At 41.4% G+C, this 21368-nt stretch overlaps 1 protein-coding gene across 1 annotated transcript; it reads right to left on the bottom strand.

The window, feature by feature from the left end:
* Positions 1-8003: 8003 nt before the first annotated feature.
* LOC308085887 (high-affinity choline transporter 1-like) lies at positions 8004-18246 on the bottom strand (the record flags this gene model as incomplete). Its single annotated transcript, XM_080429202.1, has 9 exons — positions 8004-8564; positions 9402-9619; positions 9772-9925; positions 12542-12676; positions 14218-14366; positions 15017-15172; positions 15256-15327; positions 16851-16964; positions 18063-18246. The coding sequence occupies 9 exons, from the start codon at positions 18244-18246 to the stop codon at positions 8004-8006; spliced, it is 1743 nt and encodes a 580-aa protein (XP_080285328.1).
* Between the last annotated feature and the right edge of the window lie 3122 nt (positions 18247-21368).

Raw genomic sequence — 21368 nt, 5'->3', positions numbered from 1 at the left:
TCCATCTGCCCAGGGGCTTCAACATTCTGCAAGACCCTACTCCCCCCACCTAGAGCCTGTGCGGTCATTCATACTGTGCAATGTTCAGTGCACTGGAACAGATGCCATCCATGTGCATATGATACAGAGCAGTGTACTCAAATGATGTCATTTCAGTTCCCTGAACAGTGCACGACTGAACAGCTCTCTAAAGTCACTGCATGACTGGCTCCAAAACAAATCCCACAGTGCTCCTCAAATTAACAAGGCACACTTTTCTAAAATTAATTTATTAATTCTATAAAACATTTTGTGCATCACTCATAGTGTGTTGTGGTTTGCGTTCTAACTATAGTTCTACAGTTGCACTGTTTGTCCACTAGATGGGAGTAGTCCCCTAGCCTAGTGGACAAACAGTAGGATGATAGCTATTTATACAAACTACAACATAATGAAAAATAAGCTATTGGTATTGGATAATAGATCCCTTACTTATCATCTTCTCTGCAGCAGAGGAAGGAACGGATCTATATTAGGAATGAAGTTGAACAATATTGATAAAGTAGATAAAAGAGCTGATAAGGGTCGTAAATCCTGCTCTATGTTAATTTAAACTATTTGTAGTTAAACAGCTGAAAACCCAGTGTAAAAAGGATGAGACGAAATCAAAGACAGACACAGGCCGGTTCTCAAATTAAAAGGTTGACATTGTATTAAGAGAAAGAATCAATCCACGAGGCACCGTAGGCTACAGCAAAAATATCTCTGCCTAAACAGTCAATGATCACAACAGTTATACACAAAGGAAGTTGTTATCAGCTCTGACGATGACATCTGGCCATGAGGAGCCTTGCTTGTAGGTTGAGACTTTGGCGAGACCTTGGCTCTGACTGGCGTCGCTGGAGGTGTTGTGGCTTTGTCATAGATGGTCAAGTTAACTGCAATGAGCTGTTATTGTATTCCTCCAGAGATTATCAGTGACCTCGGCTGGGCCTGTGCGCTGTGCAACTCAAAACACATGCAGTCTCTAGAGGAAAGGAGAGAACTAATACTAGGAATAGTTCCAGACCACCTTGAACTTAATACAATCATAGGATTGGTAGGCAAACTTGAGTTATGCAGAGATGGCACACTAAAATAGGATACAATGGCATATATATCAATATTGTCGACAAAATATACCTATCAAATATGAAGCTGGACAATATGATATTCTGTTTTCAGTACCGAGCATAGCATTGTCTGGGTATAGTCTCTCTCTCTCTCTCTCTCTCTCTCTCTCTCTCTCCACTCTCTTTCTACCTCCCTATTCCTCTCACTCTCACCCCCCTCTCTCTCATTCCATCCCTCTCGGAGGCTCTCCCTCTTTCCCTCTTTCGGTAATGATACTAAAAAGATGACAGTAAATGAGGCATACCGTACATAAAGTGCTGTAAGGTCATGAAAAAGGTTCACACGCCTGCTAGTAAAGTTTTTGTCTGGTTCAAGTCTGCGAAGATGAACTTCAACATGTTTGTGTCTTATACTCAGTGGACCAGCAGAGGGCAGTCCACTGACAAAATTAATGTTTCATCATTGATCATCATGATGACAACAACACTTTAACAGTGTGTGCAATGTGTGTGTTTATAACATACCTGCAGTAGAAGCCACTGCTCCTATGATGACTGAGGGAATTCCCATGATGACAGCGGGGACAGCTGCAGCAAAGCAGGTGATCTGAGCCTGAGCAGGTGATGCAGCAGAAAGGACCCTCTGATAGAAAGCCTGGTAGCACAGTCCTCCCAAAGACTTCAGCATGCACGCACACATAAACGCACACACACATTGCAATTGTTTCTATGGGCTCTAAGTTGTAGTACTTTTCATGTGTCCTACGTTCGCCGGTTCTAAAAGTCATGCTTATTCACTTTTATGGCAATACAGTATAGGTTTTGGAATAGTTTTGGTGGATTGGGCTGGAACTACTTGCATGGACATGGCAGAGAATATATCTCGTACCCTTGGTTCCAGTCAGACTGGATTATCTATTAAACTGGCATGACCAAACCATATGGCAATAACAAGGAAATCTGATGAACACTTATGACTGATAAAGTTAAGGGATTAAGCTATGCTAAAGTCGCGAGTGTCCCCACGTCCTGTATCTGTTGTTTCACTGAACAAGACAAGTGGATGTAAAAAATATATTTATCAATATATAGCACCCCTGGATCAGACTTCATCCACTGAATATATTTCTTTGTGTACCTACCTACCAGTGTATCATTAGATTAGATATGGTCTGATGGTCTGATCCAGAATGACTTAAAGTCAATTCGCTGGGTGCACAAACGCAACCCATGTTGTGTGATTAATGTTGAGGGGGCCCTTTGATTTGGTGTATTCCCACGGCCCTGAGAGACCTTGATCCGTGCCCCGATGAGGATGCATAGAGGAAACAAGGCTAGGAGAGAGGAAACAAAGAAGAGTCTCACTTAGAGTCTCCAGGCAGAGTAGTCCTTAGATAACTTGTAGTTGAATACTGAGAACTTGAGAGAACTATAGCTTCAGGCATAGGTGAGTTTAGTGTTCAATTTGCAATGAATAGCTGAAAGAACACTGACAGTTTGTTTATTGGTCATAAAGAAACATTCTTATCCTATCCTGTTTCAGCAGCACAAACAGTATATGATCTATAGGCCTACAGCACAAATTGTGCTGTACATAGACAATGCAAAAACATTTGTATGTGATTTGATCTGACAGGAACACTGGCACTCACTTCAAGGTCAACTCAAGGTTGAAACATTAGCAACATTCCAGGGTCCTGAGAAAAACATTTTCTTCTTTAAGACTCATATCAAAACTAGAAAAAGTGCTCCTCGGAGCACAAGTCTCCGCCAGGTCAGGTAGGTTATTATGGCCTCCTGGTGGCGCTATAATAGGATGTGAAAAGGGTGCCATTTATTCCTAGGCCGTGCACAGCAATCGTACACTGCATGCATGATTTGAGAAATTTTGTTCTAAAAAAGTGTTTTGCTAAATTTGACCTGCTGGTGGCGCTATAACAGGCCAATGTTAAAAGGGTGGCATTTGTTCCTCAACGTAGTGCAAATGTGCATTCAAAGTTTCACCGCAATCGGACACTGCGTTCATGATTTGCGGCATTTTGTTCAAAACGGGCCACTCCTGCAAACATTACATGTCAATGTTAGCCAATCAGGGTGGAATATGAAAAATCAAACAGATCCGTCTTGATCACATGACTATAAAGATCATGTGTTCCGATTTGCGTGAAATTTGGATCAAATCTGAAGGCTTAATATAAAAAAATGTGTTTTACATAAGTCTGCCTCCTGGTGGCGCTATAAAAGGCAAATGTGAAAAATGCAGGGCAAATGTTTTAACTTGGCCTCTAGAGAGTGTGCATACAAAGTTTTACACTGATCGGTGCAGTTATAGGTAAAAACATGAATCGCCTGTTACAGCGCCACCATGAGGCTGATTTGAACATTTTCAAATGGCATTTCTTCCTCTGCCTAATGGGAATGTGTGTGCAAAATGTCACGGAAATTGCATGCTGTGTTCATGATTTGATGCATTTTGTTCGAAACGGAGTACTCTTGCAAACTTTTAAAGACAATTTTTGCCAATCAGGATGGAATATGAAAAATCTGAAATGAGCCGTTTCTTTTAATGACTATAGAGATACTGTGTACCGATTTGGGGGATTTTTGGCCAAAATCTGTAGGAGTACTGTTCAAAAATGTGTTTTGCACAAATCGGCCTCTTGGTGGCGCTATAAAAGGCCCATGTGAAAGATTTGGAGCAGAGGTTCTGCTCTGGCATCCAGGGAGTGTGTGTGCACAGTTTCACTGCGATCAAGCCAACGGTGCCAGAGATTAGCTGTCCACAAAATGACAGAATGACACACGGACGGACGGACAGGGGGTAAAACATACTCTGCCTTTCGGCCTGGCGGAGACAATAAGTACTTCATAGGCAACCAAGAGTGAATTAGAAGCCAGGTTCATCAGGTGTTTTGCATTTGTTCAAAGCCACATATTTCACATTATTCCACTGTCAATATCACATGTGACACATAGTGAATGTGGTGGTTAGACCTTTTTTTTTAGCTGTCTAGAAGAGGGTTTGTGTGTGTGTGTGTGTGTGTGTGTGTGTGTGTGTGTGTGTGTGTGTGTGTGTGTGTGTGTGTGTGTGTGTGTGTGTGTGTGTGTGTGTGTGTGTGTGTGTGTGTGTGCGTGCGTGCGTGCGTGCGTGCGTGCGTGCGTGTCTACCTGCCTTGAGCTAATCTCACAAACCACTGGGCCGATCAGTGCCAAATATTGTGCATGCTGCCAGTAGGCTGAACACAGCACCAGTCCAGTCCAGAGCCATTAAGCATGGCTCTGGACTGGTGCTGTTCTGTTTGGTATCTTTAGGGAGAATTTTATGTTGATTTTCAGCTTTTGTTATAAGTCCTATAAATTACATTCAGGGCTATATCATATTTCAGTAAGTATGATGAATATTTGCATTCTTTGGCCGGTTGTGTTATTTGTTGAGAACCATAAGAATTTCAATGTTGCAGTGGAATCAGCTGATGTCTTACTCTTAGCCCTATGTAAGAATGTATGTCATTTTGAGTAAAAAAGATACAACTTTGGGTGGGTGGAGTTACAATGTCACTGCAAAAACCAAAATGCGTAATGTATTGAGAAAGTCAAAAGTCAGAATTTTCATATTCAAGATTGGCACATAAAGTTTGCAGGAGTGGTCAGTTTTGAACAAAATGCCTCAAACATGTATGCATTGTTCGATTGCCGTGAAACATTGGCCTGTTATAGCGCCACCAGTAGGCCCGATTTTTGCAAAACATTTGTTTTGTATTACTCCTACAGATTTTGTCCAAACATCACGCAAATCGGTACAGATTATCTCTATAGTCATGTGATCAAGACAGATCTGTCTTGTCGTTTTGAACAGAATGCCCCAAATCATGAATGCAGCTCGATTGCCGTGAAACTTTACGCTCATATTCCCACATCCTTTTCACATTGGCCTATTATAGCACCACCAGCAGGCCGATTTTAGGAAAACACATTCTGCCACCCACCCTCACCGTAACCCCCCTCACTCTGAATGCTCACAGAGATCAGGTTCCATATCTCTATCGTAAACTTGTTCGCCCCATGCACACCAGCTGTACAATAGCTCTAAATGTACAATATCTGTTAGCATCCACACCAGGCAGTGGGGTGATTTACATATTTGTTCTGACTGCTTTGATCAGTGATAAACCCAGGTTGGACAGATCACTAGAATCAGTGTAATCTTGAGACCTTCTTAGTCTTTATATAGAAAATGCCCAACATTAAATTATTAACAGGAATGACTAGTCCCAATCTGATCAATATTCAACAAAGTTTAACATGAGTGGGAGTGTGAGAGTGACATCATTGATCATTTTGTTTGCTATAGTGCACCAAGAACTGGGAGCAGCAATGGCAATTTCTTAATTAATAGAAATATAAGATTAACTTTATTTATCATTAATTTAGTATAACCTAATACACATTAATGTTATCATCAACTGTCATCCAACAAATTTGTATTCATTTTTCATAATCTATCTCTCTCTCTCTTCTCTCTACAACGCACACACGCACGTGCACACACACACCCAAACACCCCCACCCCACCATGACCTTGTCCTTTACTTGTGTAAAGCTCCATGATTACCGCAAAGACCTTGGAAGTCAATAGGACGTGTTTGACCCTTGCTGCACCTTTTTCTCAGCATGTTAGACAGACTATTTTGGCAAAGCAGAGCTACGTAGCTCGCTCCCCCTCGGACATAAAATTACTCTCATGGACGTTAAACAAACAGCATCTCTCTCTCTCTCTGTCAAAAGCATCCCTTGGCTTCCGCGGTGGTTGTAAGCGCAGCGATGTTTCACTTGATATTGTCCAAGAATTTGTAATCTCAACCACAGACAACTGGTGGTGCCTAAAACAAAAACCAGAACAGAAGACAGAAGATATGTACAGACAGAAGATAGCGCTGTGGAGAAAACGGTGAAATCAGCTGGGGCAGTGCAGGCGGGGCATCAAGGCTACGTACTGTGGCCGTGGGGCATCTAAGCTTTCGAGGGGCACACGGCAAAACAGAGGCCTGATCAGGCCCCAACATTTTGCCCTACTGTAGATGCGACTGGGAGTCTTATCTAAGATACATGGAGCTATTATTCAGTTAACATCAGCTGTTTAAATACCATTAAATGTCAGGTACATCATGATTCCCTTGTTTATTGACAAGTAGTTTACCAATCTATTCATCACTCTTAGATGTTGCAGGTAAGAATGTAATCATTTGACTTCAGGACATTCACATTATGAAGTACAATGACGATAATAGACTGAACCACAGGACACAAGCTGACTTTGGTGCTGTGTTAAACACTTTAATTGCATTTAATTTCCATTTCTAACAAGGTAGGTTGTATGGGCTTATCAAAAGCCTCAAAATCGTCTTCAACTCCAAACAAAGCTTATAGGGGTGTGCCGACACTAATTTCATACATACTATTATTGGGCTCACGATATCGATACGACACATTATTATTATTAATTATTTATTTTTTCAATTATTATCAACATTGGCCATCATCTCAGTTTAAAAGTGCTTTGTTTATAAAACACATAAAAAAGTCTTTTACACACAAAAATAAATAGCTTAAAGGGATATTTCACTTTCAAAAAAACTTTTGGTCATTTTATCGTCTACTCAGGCTTTTGTGAGCCCCCCAGACCGTTTTTAAGTTGCTTGATTTAGTATTTAGATATTTGATAATCATTTTATCAGACACGCCCCCTTCCTATACAAACCCATTATAACTTCAAACTCCATTTTTAGATTCATCAAAAATACCTGTCCTTGGTTTTGCTGACTCACCCTGCCCTCCTAATACGTGAGGGGGCCGTGTTTCTTCGATTACTTTTTTCATTTATTTTATTTCATTTTTTTATTGTATTTTTAAAATAAATGAAAAAAGTAATCGAAAAAACACGGCCCCCTCACGTATTAGGAGGGCAGGGTGAGTCCCCAGAACCAAGGACGGGTGTTTTTAATTAATCTAACATGTTAAAAATTGAGTTTGAAGTTATAATGGGTTTGTATAGGAAGGGGGCGTGTCTGATAAAATTATAATCAAATATCTAAATACTAAATCAAGCAACTTATAAACTGTCTGGGGGGCTCACAAAAGCCTGAATAGACGATAAAATGACCAAAAGTTTTTTTTTAAGTGAAATATCCCTTTAAGGAACCAGTGAAGTAAGTTCTCACTATACACCCCTTTGTTTCAGAGTACATATGGACACTAATAACAAATGTAATATAAATACTACATGAATATAAATTCCACTAAAATCATAGTCATATTCTTGTCATCTGGACTTTACCAACCTAAAAACCTAGTAGCCTAGTTATTAACAACAGCTTGAACAAAATATCTATAAGCCAGAGAAGGTCGCTTGTAAAAAATCGATGGCTTTGATGCGATAGATTAGATGTAGGTCTATTTGACAGTGCAAGCAGAATTGCCTTGATGCATATAACATTAACGAGCGTCAACAAGCGTCAGCTGGACACAGACACACACACCTCCCCTCTACAGGGCTCTAAACTGAAAGTGACTGGAGTTTGTCTCATTTCTCTTCAAAAGCCCTTGAATATGATGGAATAGGATTAAGGGTTACTGTGATTATGGTAAGCTCACATTTCCTATAACACATTTAATATAACATACATTAAGAACTCTAACATTTACTAGCCCCCCAAATTTTTTAAAATAAAAATAATTTAAAAACAATATCGCGATACAATAGTCATGACATCACGACGATACGTATTGTCACGTTTTAATATTGTGATTTATCGCAGGACGATATATATATATCGGCACACCCTTAAAGCTTACACAAATAATGTGATTTGATAGTAGGGTTACCAGTTGAAGCAAAAGCAATTTACAAAAAAGCTAGTCCTCCAAGCTGGTGGTGGAGGCAGCCAGCAAATTGTCAGTAGTAGCAGGCAAGTGTACATCCTCTGTCTTCACTTCATTTACACGCCTTAAACCTATAGCATCCCCATCCTCCCTCATGACACCAAGGAGGTCCCAGGAACGAGGCAGCAGATGGCGGCTGAAGACCAGATGTGCCAGCAAAGAGGATGAGACAATGATGAGCAAGGTTAGCAACATTATCAACGTCCTGAAGGGAAAATACTGGAGGATCTCCCCTGTTAACTCGTCCTCCCTCCAACCTGGGAATACCAGGACAGGGGGGAGGTGGAGCATTGGCTCCCCACTCAAAAGTCTAAGCAAAGTCCCCAGGATGAAGCCGGCAGCTGCACCATATCCATTGGCGCCGATACAATGCAGGACACAGACGATCTGGGGGAATATCATGCAGTATTGCAGGTCGGCACTCATCAGCCAGAGAGCCATGACACCTTCCCCAGAGAAGGCCAGACCTGTGCCAGCCAAGCCTGCCAGCAGAACGCTTATGCGGATCACCCATGCACACTCCTTGTCTGATGCCTTGAAAGAGAGTGAGAAAAGACTTGATATTAAATAAGATGTAACCCCAGTGATGATGAAACATGCATGCATCATAAGATCTAAGTATTTGCTGTCTGACTGTGTCTTATTTCCGACTGGACAACAGTCTTGCCTGTTGGCTGTCTGAGCTTCTTCTAGTGCCTAAAACCATCTTTGTTTGCTCTTAGAAGTGTTTATACTAGGGGTTGGCGAAAGTGCCTTTCTGTGTGTAGTTTGCATGTTCTCCCCGTGTCTCCTAGGGTAGGTACCCTCACAAAAAACATGCAGTAATCCTGGTCACTATACTGCCTCCCCCTGGCCAGCCGGGGCGCCTGATGGAGGGGAAGGGAACTGGTTGGAATAACGTGTTCCTTCCACGCGCTACGTCCAACCAGGGAAACTCTCCCCTGTCAGGTGATAAGAAGGTCAGACGGCTCTCATGCATTGAAGGAGGCATGAGCTCGGCCCTGGCCTCCCTAGGTTGGCAGAGGGAAGGTAGTGCCCAGGATTACACGCTTAGGCATTGGCACTAGGGTGAAAAAATAGGGGTTACAAAATCGTGGGATACAAATTTAAGAGAGAAAAAATAAGTGTTTATACTCCATGGTCACTGAGAAGAACTCTAAGTGAGAAACGTTGTTTTCCTTTTTTTTTCTCCGTCTCTTACTCGCATACACCTAGTACATGAAGACACGTAAACTCAAGTGCTCACAGACACATGCATAGAGACACAGTAAATGGTTATGTACCTTCAAAAAGACACAAACACAAACATGCACACACGCACTTTCACAGAGACACAAAAGCACATACAATATATTGTACACAGTTTCAAACCTGTTTCCGGAGAAGGTTCTTGTAGATATTATGAGTGAACATGGATGCAAAAGAAAGCAGGACCGAGTCCATGGAAGACATGACAGCTGCACTTATGGCTCCAATACCCAACACTGACACCCAGTGTGGGGTGAAGTTTTGCAGGGCCAGTGGCAGCACATTCCCTGCCTCCCCGCGCTCAAACGGAGGTGGAAGACCGTACAGTGTCTGGTTCCAGTCTGAGAAGATGAACTTCAACATGTTTGTGTCTTATACTCTGTGGATCAGCAGAGGGCAGTCCACTGACAAAATGTATGTTTTATCATTGATCATCATGATGACAACAATAAGGAAATTAACAGTGTGTGCAATGTGTGTGTTTATAACGTACCTGCGGTAGAAGCCACTGCTCCTATGATGACTGAGGGAATTCCCATGATGACAGCGGGGACAGCTGCAGCAAAGCAGGTGATCTGAGCCTGAGCAGGTGATGCAGCAGAAAGGACCCTCTGATAGAAAGCCTGGTAGCACAGTCCTCCCAGAGACTAAAGCACGCACACGCACACACACACACACACACACACACACACACACACACACACACACACACACGTGACATGCTTTAGAATCATCATTGCAAAAAAAATGAATCATTTTAAATCATCCACACAACCCTCATCAAAGGCTGACAATTAAGATCAAAACCCATCTTGGTTTATACTCATACATATAGTGCATCATTATATACTTCATTAGGTGCGTTCGGAAATTGCGAACCGGAGCGCACTCACCTATTAGTTTGTATTGGCCAGTGCGCTCAGTGCTGTATTTCCAAACGTCCATATTGCCCACCCCGATGAATAGTTATATCAGTATGCCCATAAATTTGGGCAATTTGACATATACTCATGACATCAGGTATCTCCATACATGGGAATAAAAGGGACAAGGACCGACAAATACAGAGATCTCTGGGGTGGCAGTGGCTCAGGGGTAGAGTGGCCTGTAGAGCGGCCGGATGGAAGCCGTGAGGTTTCCAGTTCGATCCTGGGTTCCCCCAGAAGAGTTAGTGTCGAAGTGTCCTTGAGCAAGACGCTGAACCCCTAATTGCTCCCGATGAGCAGGTTGGTGCCTTAAATGGTTTCCTCCGCCATCGGTGTATGAATGTATGGGTGAATGTAATGCACAATCTATGTAAAGCGCTTTGGATAAAAGTGCTATATAAATGCACCGTTTACCATTTAGATCTCCATATCTGTCACATCGGAACTCTAGGTGAGAACTTCTAGTACTACTTTAGAACCTATTTGGTTCGATGAGCCTTTTAATTTGAAATGACAGATACAGAAAGCGGGCACTTTACAGTCTATTTGTTTGCATGTGTGTTTGTTTATTCATGTTAGCCTTTTTGAAACATTACATATTCCAATTGTTTCTATGGGTTCTAAGATGTAGTACTTTACTTGTGGCGTGAATTCACACATTACAAAAGTCATATTATGCTTAATCACTTTCATGGCAATATAGGTTTTGGACTGGTTGTGGTGAATTGGTCTGGAACTACTTGTACATATCTCTGACCCTTGGTTCCAGTCAGACTGGATAATGACTTTAACTGGCATGACTAAACCTCTAGTCTATGGCAATAACATGAAAATCTGATGATCGCAAAATATTCTGTGGCTCTTGAAAGTAAAAGTAACAATTTCTTTTTTTTGAAAGTTAGTCAAAATGCTCAGAAACGCTGGCAAGGTCGGCTACAGACAATGTTTTATTCTGACAGTTAATGAATTAACTACAGTAACAGTAATCACTTTACAAAGAATAGCTACTTAAATTATTGACTTTAATTATTGGTATTACAGTTATAGGCTTCAAGAAATGTGGTATTAGAGGTGAAAAAAACATGCTATTTTTGCTTAAGGAGCCCCAATATACCATTTGTAATAAACCAAATGTAAAACGTCTCTGCTACTACAAATTTGTAAATGGGTACACAACCTTTTTTATGCAGGCCTGAGTGCTTCCAACAATCAAACTCAGTCTTTTTTATTGAGGTGATGAACAATAATGTCATATTCAGAAAATATCAATGAATATAATATGATTAATGCTTCAAAACAATAAACACTTTTTTAAAAAGTAAAAAAACAACTACCTTTTTAATTAGAATTTTTTCAAAGGTAGGTTAAGACTTTGACAGGGGACATTTTCGAATTGCAGCCTCCTGAAGGTGTTTCTTTAGGGCAGTCTTGAAAGTGAGTAGGGTTTTACACTCCTTTACTCCTTTTGGTAGGGCATTCCACATTTTTGTTGAATAGCATGAGAACGAGTTCATTCCCTTTGTTGAGCCAAATCTGGGTTGAACATGATTCGTGGAGCTGCCTCTGGTGTTATGATCGTGGACTTCATTTACGTTTTGGAAGTATTTTGACAAATACAGGGGGATTCGAATGTTGTGGCGTATCTTGTAGACCAGACCCATTGTAAGTTGCTGTGCTCTGTCCTCAACCCTAAGCCATCCAATCCTAGCAAATTGAGCAGGGGTTAGATGGGTTTGGTGTTTGAGGCCAAGAAGTAGCCTTACTAGTTTGTTTTGGGATATTTGAAGCCTTGTTTTTAAGGCCTTGGTGGTGTATATACCATGAGGAGCATGCATAATCGAAATGACCTTATATGAGGGCCCCTGCAAGAATCAGCAAGATATTCATACTGAGGGGAAAAAATACTAGAGGGGAAATCTATACAAAAGCGTGTTCTTAGGTTGACCTTTTTGATCACTTTTTCGGCCATTTTGTCACCCGAGAGGTTTGCCTCCAAGATGGAAACCAGGTAGGTAATTTCCTCCTTTCTTGTGATAACATCATCACCCGCTTTGATTGTGAAGCTCTCAGCGTTGCTAAGGTTAGTACTAGACCCAAAGAGGATGGATTCAGTTTTACCCAGGTGCATACTGATTGGTGATCCAAATTGACTTGAAATCCTTTCAGAGTTGAACTATTTTCTAAGATAAGAAAGTGTACTCTTTACTCAAGCTTAGTATTTAAAATGATAGCAGTAATATCATCCTCAGGTCTAAACAAAGGAGCTGAACCAGTGAGTGCACACATGGATATGTAAACACAGTAGATATATAGCACCAAAAAAATGCAACAACTAACCAATGAGAGTAATTCATCTATCCATTTTCCAGCATCCTCCAACTTCAGCTCACCTATCCAGGGCTGGTATTGTGAAGGTGTAAGAGTGACATTAGATGATGATGGGTTGAGAAGCAGGAAGGGAACACAGAGCCACTGGAGGGAGAAAGAAAGAAAGAAAGAAAGAAAGAAAGAAAGAAAGAAAGAAAGAAAGACAGAAAGACAGAAAGGCACAAAGGTGTAAAAAAGTAAAATTACATTTAAATAAAACATAGAAAATTTTAAATATGCTATCTACAACACCTGACTTGTAAAATAATTATAATTATATACGGGGAAAAAAGAAAAACTCAAGTAACATTAAATACCACAGCAGTAATGTGATTAGAGATGTGCTTTTATTTGAGGTATAGTGGGTTCATATTACTTATTTTTACAGTGTACAATTGCCCCGCCACAGGGGCAAGTGTAACACTCTGACTTATTTCATTATAAAAGTCATATTTGAGTCTTGTCCTTATTAGTAAAATCATATAAATGGCAGTATTAATTAGGGCACATATAGATGTTTCTTATATCAAAATATGACTAGTATATTTCCAGTAGTCTGTGAAATATGAAGGAAAATGTAAAAAGGGTTACTTTTGACCCCATGTCTCCCTACTTCCTCACCAGCCAACGAAAACCTTAGTAAAGGCTTAAATGACGTTACCATCCTCTTTATCCATCCATCCAGGTCCTATTAGATCCAATTATTTTACAAATGAATCCCTCATGGTGATTGCCCCCCAACCTGTCCGGGTAGCTCTACCCAGCCCCTGGCGGACTGTAAGGGCGCTTCATTATCATGCAATTTGATGTAATTATTACATTTACAGCATATATGTGTGCAGTGTGCATGAGAGATAGATAGGGAGTATATAAGAGCCTAATAGCACAATATTTCTACAGCTGTAGCCTATTGACTCTGTAAGAATAATGGAGTCAAGCAATTTTTTGCAAACTGAAAAATGTGTTGTGGTATAGACTCTTGCCATAGAACCATTTACAGTTATCGTTCTTGGTGTGGAGGGACAGCCCTCTACACTTACAGTATTTACATTTCACATCACATTTGTCATTGTGCACTTGTTAGTGTCAGGTTACTTTTGGTCGAAGCGGGGATCGAACTGGCGACATTGGGATCCATACTTCCCCTTCTTAGAAATGCTAGTTTTAACATTTCATTGCCATTTGAAAATATTCAGATACATAATCGCTTGCAGCAGGATTTTACATGAAGCTGAGTTAGAATTGCATCAATTCCCTTTTCTCAACATTTCTCTCCTTTTCCCTTCTTTCTTCTCTTTTTCTTCTTCCCCCTTCTCCTCCCTCCTTGTTTGCCCGCCCCCTTGCAATCCAATGTTCCCCAGCTTTAGCTCAATTGGTAAAGCACTCGCCTATCGACTGCAAGGTCATGGGTTCGATCCCGGGATCTACCAACTCAACGTATGATTGGTAAGTACTGGGAGCCGATGGTAGGTGTTTCACTCCATCTCAGCATTCCAGGGGTCTCCCAGGAGTCTTGCGCAATGTGAAATGGGGATAGATTCCCGCGCTCTGGCTGATAAGGACAATAAGCGTCTCCAACCTACGTAGACCCCTACGTGAAGTGGAAGGGTTTAATCACCAGGCTGTTTGCAATAGGCAGTATTCACCATGCTGATGAAGATGAACACGAGCTGAATGACATCAGTGTAGGCAACTGAATAAATCCCTCCCAGTAGGGTGTAGGTGACAGCAACGGCTGCAGACAGGATGATGGAGTAGGACGAAGGAAGATCAAGCATCACACTGACTGTCCCACCTGAATAAAGCACAATATATCAGTGTGTGAATGGTTGAATGTAACATTTTAAAGTGATTTGGATGTAAGCACCATACAAAAGCTCCATTTACCAAGAGCAGTAACTCCCAGGAAGCTAACTCCCCCAAATCAGGTTATGAACAATTAATACTATAGGCCTGTTGCCTGTCTGCCTACTACACACACACACACACACACACACACACACACACACACACACACACACACACTCACACACACAGCTATACTATCACACATAGCACACCAGTATGAATATAAATCATAGCTAAATATTGTATATAATTGTAACTTTCTCACAGTGTTTCATTCTAATGTGGGACACAAGGTTAAAAAAGGGCTTAGATTTTGGGCAGTTTGGGGGTGCTGATGATGCACCCTAAACACACCCAAGACTAATTCAGAGCTGTAACACCACCCAGTAGCTCGTGTTTGCGCTCAAATAATGCATCGCCTAACTTGTGCGCCAAAATAGGGCCCTCAGACTTTCTAGGATCATCCGTCTTGTCAATAAGATTAGTACTTGACAAACTTAACATAATAGGCCCCATGTTTCTTGATAAATACAAAAGATGATTAATGGAAGATACCACTTGTAGGTTGGTAGTCGGAGTACACAAATTATCACTGACCCAAGCATACCAGGATGAAGGCCACCCAAAGCAGGTCACATATCAGAATGGGAAGCAGAAGGATTGTGGTGATAGTGTTGCCGTAACGATGCTGAAAAGCATCCATCATTGTCACAAAACACTGAGACCTCATTGGCTTAGCAAAGAACAAGCCACCTGTTGGGACAGAGCATGAATAGAATAGAGTAATTTGAAACATGTGTGCACAGCAAACACCTGCAATAGAAGATGTTTCCAACACCAGACAACACTGCCAGTGATGGGAGGATAATCCATGTTCATGGCGATGAGAGTGCTGGCAGAGAGAAAGACTAACATAGGAGAAGAACACAGCAAAGTCTTAAACGAAATGCACAGCCAATTTAAAACATCGTGAAACATATGTATACATATGTAAGACATTACATATTAAGGCTGTCACGATACTCGATATGTACCGAAAATGAATCGAATTTGACGTTCAATACAGTGTATCAAAATTGCAAACCGTATCGCGATTCTAGCGCTATTTCATTATGTTACTCCTGCACATGTGGACGTCCGAGGGAAGCCACGTAGCGCTGTTGTTTATCTTTGCATTCCGAGGGGGAAAATTTTTGTCCCAGCCGAATTGACAGAGAGAGAAACAGCTGGGATTGTTGCATTGTAGAGCCCAGTCTGTCATTACCTTCCATTTCCCTGTCCGGTAAAATATGACAGCCAACAATTCCCACATAATTTGCGCTCAATATTGAGTGCAGTCAGGGTGACATGCGACTCGCAAACTTTGAAAGGCAGTCATAGTAACTTGGAATGGGAAAAAATCGTAACTTTTCAAAGAATGTTAACTAATCTTCTTAACTCGTTTACTGCCACTGACGTAAAAAACGTAATAATTGTTTTATTTGATTTCATAAAAGATCTCACGTTCTTCATCTCTCGTAGTGATATATTTCATCGTAACACACCCGGATACGAAAATAACGTCAATCCAAGATTTCCGTTTCCGTCTGCTCCCTGTTTAACTCTCCCTCTGAAGCACAATTTTCTCGCCTTTTTTTTTCTCCGCCGTGCTCCGTTAGACGCGCACGTTTACAAACTGCTACTACTGGACAATGGAATGTCGTGGATTGAAAATATGTTCTCTGGGCCACTCACACACCTACCCTGTGTGTCTACGAACAGTTGGACACACGATCATAAGGTATGTACATTTTCTGTGGCGAGCTGAAAAAAAGTGAACCGTCCAATTTTGACGATAAATGGCGTGTTTACGCTGGGCTGCATGAGAAGGACTCCGAGCCGATCGGAATGTTCTGTTTACAAATTATTGGACTTGCGATCATAATGAATATAACTTTTTTGTGACTTGTTGAAAGTTAAAAAAAATAAGAAAATTGCTGGCAGTGGGCAAAAACAGAAATAAATCTGGCAGTGAATGAGTTAAAAAATAATCTGAAAATGTCAATGACAGCTTAATATTGAAAGTCGAATCGAATCGTGGATTCGTATCGTGACATCCTTATAACAAAATATGTAATGTAATAAAATGTTCTACTTTTTATTTTTGATGGAAACAAAGTACTTGGTGCCCCTTTAGGTAAACTATATGTTAGGGCCACTAGGCGGCCTGGAATTCCAGTTTGAAGTGTGTGTGTGTGTGTGTGTGTGTGTGTGTGTGTGTGTGTGTGTGTGTGTGTGCGTGCGTGCGTGCGTGCGTGCGTGCGTTTACGTTACAGAGCTCTCCGTCATGTGAAGCTTGAGCAATCAAATCCGAATGTTTTCTGAAATTATTTGTGACATTTTTGTGAGGATGCTTTTCATTGAATTTAGAATGAATAGACATGTTTCTTACCTATGAGGAAGTTGATTAAAAAGGAAAGGGGTAGTAAGGCCCAGATAAGACCACGAGAGGGAGTATAGACAGCCTCAGCAGTTCCCAAAATGTAGCCTCCTCCAACCCAGGTAGCTGTTTGCACACACACACACACACACACACACACACACACACACACACACACACACACACACACACACACACACACACACACACACACACACACACACACACACACATAATAATAATAAGATATACTGGGGGGAAAAAAGTGCCCTTTGGGCATGTGAACAATTTCTGTGTGTTAGCAGTGTTGTGGTATTGGGGCAAAAGTAAGGTAATTGTTTAGATGTAGTGAGCAATGAAGGTGTTTTTTTGAGTAGTGGATATGGTGTGAGTAGAGAATGTGGAATGTGGAATGTGTAAATGTAGTAGGGTAGTTGGCGATGGAAAGGACATAGCATTTGTTGTCACGTATGGTTTATTAGCATGTAGTTATTAGTAAATGATGTGTTGAATTTTTTAGTTGCCAGCGCCTTTTCCCATAAGAGTGGCCCTTAGAGAGTATTTGTGCCAAATTTCATCCTTGTATCACAACCTGAAAGATTATATCACTATCTGCTCCGCTAAGTTGTCGGCCATCTTGAAAAAAAGGGCGCCATCTTGGATTTTTGAGTGGCCAGCGCCTTTTCCATAAGAGTGGCCCTTAGAGAGTATTTGAGCCAAATTTCATGCTTGCATCACAAAGTGTATAGGCGATTTGTAGTCTTTTTTTTTTGTCTTTTATGTCTCAAATATAGTTTATATTATGTCCACATATATGCCACATATATGGATATATATGTACATATATGTAGAGACATATATGCAGGCGGACAATTCCGAATATGTCACAAGAAACATATGTTGCATAAATAAAAATATATGTTCATATATTTCCTTTGCCCCCCCTGGTGGCAGAGGCCAATATGCCATTAATCTGCTGTACTGAGTGAGCAATATTTGTACCAAGTGTGGACCCGGTTGGATTACTGGTGTGCTGTGAGACCCGGCACAAAGCCTTCACAACGCTGAGTGGCACTCCATGGCCCTTGCCATGGGTTCTAATAGTATGATATTTTATATTGTTGTTAATCACATCTCAGTATTTAATTCAGTATTCTTTGCAATCTCATTCAGATCGACTCTAAGCCATGTGCACAGGCAAACAAACACAAACTACATACTCACCTGTCATTGTGAAGATTCCAATCCAAATATTCATGTTACGTCCCCCTATTATGGTGACTTCACTCCTGGAGCCCACACATTTCTTCTCCTCCTTTCTGGACTTCTTAGAGGCCCAGATGCCCATTGCCAGGATCAGAGCATAGAAGACCAACAGTCCTACCAACCCAGCTATGTCTAGAGCCATTGTCAAACTGTAGACAGACAGACAGACAGACAGACAGACAGACAGACAGACAGACAGACAGACAGACAGACAGACAGACAGACAGACAGACAGACAGACAGACAGACAGACAGACAGACAGACAGACAGACAGACAGACAGACAGACAGACAGACAGACAGACAGATGCTTTATCAATCCCGAAAGAAATGTGTTCTGTTCAACAGCTCCAGTTGCCATACATTCATACATACAAATCGTCAGTAAAAGAAGCACGATGAATATATAAAAAACATTACATCAATAGAAATAGAATAGAATGCAGTGAAAAACTATAAGTTGTAATAAGTAAAAATCAGGTCATCAGGCACCCATGAAAGAGATTATTTCTGTTCCAGTGATACTTATCAGATAGGGGTTGGGTCCATTTTACATTGTTTAGTCTGACTTGCCAACATTGCTGTAGGTGCAGTAACGGCTTGTCCATTATGTGCAATTTTTTTTTATTCTACCATGTAACTCGTCTCTAAAAACTGTGACTAGCCATTGTATGGTGTTACACCAAAAGTGGTGTCTTCAAACCACCTAACGAATGTCTTTTAATCTTTCTGCCTTTTAATTTTTGTTTTCCTTTGCTTAGTTTTTTGCCTTTAAATAGTTATTCTCTTAATAAAGTTGTTTCTTTCATTTGTTCTGCTTAAAAAGGTCTTAAAAGTCCTTAAATTAAGCACTGTCATCTGGGGACCCCAAAAAAAAAATCATGTGGGGACCCCCTGGGTCCCGACCCACAGGTTGAGAACCACTATAGGGTATAGGCTATGCCTATGGGTATTACGGTATGGATGGATCTCATCTCTCTCATAGAGCCATACGGGCCCAAAATTCCAGCCGGCCCGGCAAAAGCCCGACAAGGGTCTGCAATATAATAAGCCAGAGACACCAAATGAATGTAGCCTGTCTCTCTCTAACGTGCAATTTCTCTGATGCGGGCAGCGCGCCACTCCATGATGTGTGCTGATCAGCAGTGGTGTATTCTAGATTTTTTTGGAGGGTATACTATAACTATTCCCTCTCTAGTCTCTCCCACACGCACGGCACGCGCGTGCGTACGTATATAATTAATTAATGTAAAGAAATTGCACGCGCTCCGCGCGCGTTTGTGCCCCGCACAGCATCGGCCAGGCTCACTCAGGCCCAGTTTCCCAGTAACACTGAGTATAATTACAATATGCTTTGTACTGATGTTCTACTGCTTCTAATGTTAATTAGAAACAGTAGATTATTATTACCATGGAAGCGTGCAAGGATTGTTATAAATACATGCTGATTAGGCTTATCAGATATAATAGCAGTGTTAACAGCGAGCATTCCTGTATCTATTACAGAATAGTATTAACTTGGCAAGTTGGCATTGAAGACACAAACAGTATTGAATGAAGATTCAAGATTTTTTTGCTGTTCTATGACGCGCAATTTGAATACCAATTAAGTAGGCTACTCACTTCAGTGACCTGCGTTCAATGAAGTGAATGGTAGGTCGTTGAGTTAATGTGTGAATTCCTTCGCCAGCAGCCATTAATTATCACCTCAAGAAAGACAATAGCCACATGGAAGCCTTCACCTCAGTCAGACAGACAGTTGAAATCCACATTCGTGCTGCCCCCAGCCCCTCCTCCTGCGTAATAGATGCATATCAGCGTATCAGATACGCTGTTTTGGACGGTCTTTGGATGTATACGCTGGGCACCGAAAATTCTCATAGAGTTAAAAAAAAAAAAATAAGGGTCACACTACGTATAGCGTAACACGGTAGAACACACCACCAGGGCTGCCAACAATGGACTGTCAGATTATCTATGAAATATGGGGGGGGGGGGGGCGTAGCCACTAGCCACACCCCCAGCACCCTCACACGACACAACCCACACACCAATATATAACATTGCATTGTCAACAGTTACAAAACACACATTATATGTGGACTGTGAGAATCAAGGAATGATGGGTACAATTTCATCCATTGCAACGCTAAAAGTAGGCCTACAGAAATTTGATTTCTTACATTTGAGCAAATGTAAGACCCATCTTTATATATCTCTGTATGATTGCATGCACTGACCACACACCCCAAGCGGGGGGGAGTGTTTGTCAGGGTGGGGGCTGGGGGTCCCCTGTTCAAATATGATTATTTTGGGGGGTCACCGCCTGAAAAGGTTGAGAACAACTGCGTTAGGTGAAAGTGTAGTTTGATTAAACATAACCTGCCACTGCCGCCAAAAACACAGCCTATTGATGCCGTGCGTGCCCGGCGCCCCTGTCCTACTGTCCCTTTCCATAGCCATGGATCAAGACTATCATAAATGTATTTGATCGAGTCTTACTTTTGTTTTACTTGCGTATCTATGATAGTCTTGGGCTTCACCCCCCAATTCTCACTGGACATCCGCGCGGAAAGCCTGTAGCCTACTTCTCCGTAGCCTACTACATGTACAAAACAAAACAAGACATATAAAGTGCTGACCCTGTAGCCCCCGATGTTAACTCGACATTAGGAACAATTGTTCAATGTATTAGTCCGTATCTTTCAATAGACATGTTGTGTTTTAATCCCGTCTGTGTCTGATTCTGTCGGACGTTCCCTGTATTCCTCAATGGGCCCATCCGGTGAAAGCCGGTATTACACTCAATGTAAAGAAGAAGTAAACGAGGGGGAGGGAGACGGCGTTCAGGCACAGACGGGATTAAACACATATTTATTGAAAAATGTGGACTAACACGTTGCACAAAGACTCCGAATGCCGAGTTAACATCCGGGGCTACCGGGTAAGCACCTTATATTTTGTATGTGTACATGTTCGGAGAAATACAGACTTTACGGGCGGATGTCCAGTGACAATTGGGGGTGCAGCCCAAGACGATCATATTCAAACGTCAAAATCGATTAAATTCTATGATAGTCTTGATCCAAGACCAAGGCTACCATAGCCTACAGAGACATAGCCTAAGCACCATCATAGCATGGTGTAGCAGAGAATGTTACTTTCTCCAGCAGCAAATAATAGTAAATACAAAATACCAAGTTGTTGGCAACAATTATAAGGAGAATGCATATTATACAAGCCCCATTACGAACCTCTCACTCC

The sequence above is a fragment of the Gymnoscopelus braueri genome (assembly GCF_963280865.1).
Source record: "Gymnoscopelus braueri genome assembly, chromosome: 5".
NCBI classification, from domain to species: domain Eukaryota; kingdom Metazoa; phylum Chordata; class Actinopteri; order Myctophiformes; family Myctophidae; genus Gymnoscopelus; species Gymnoscopelus braueri.
The sequence above is the reverse complement of the archived record's forward strand: the minus strand, read 5'-3'. Positions and strand labels throughout refer to the sequence as shown.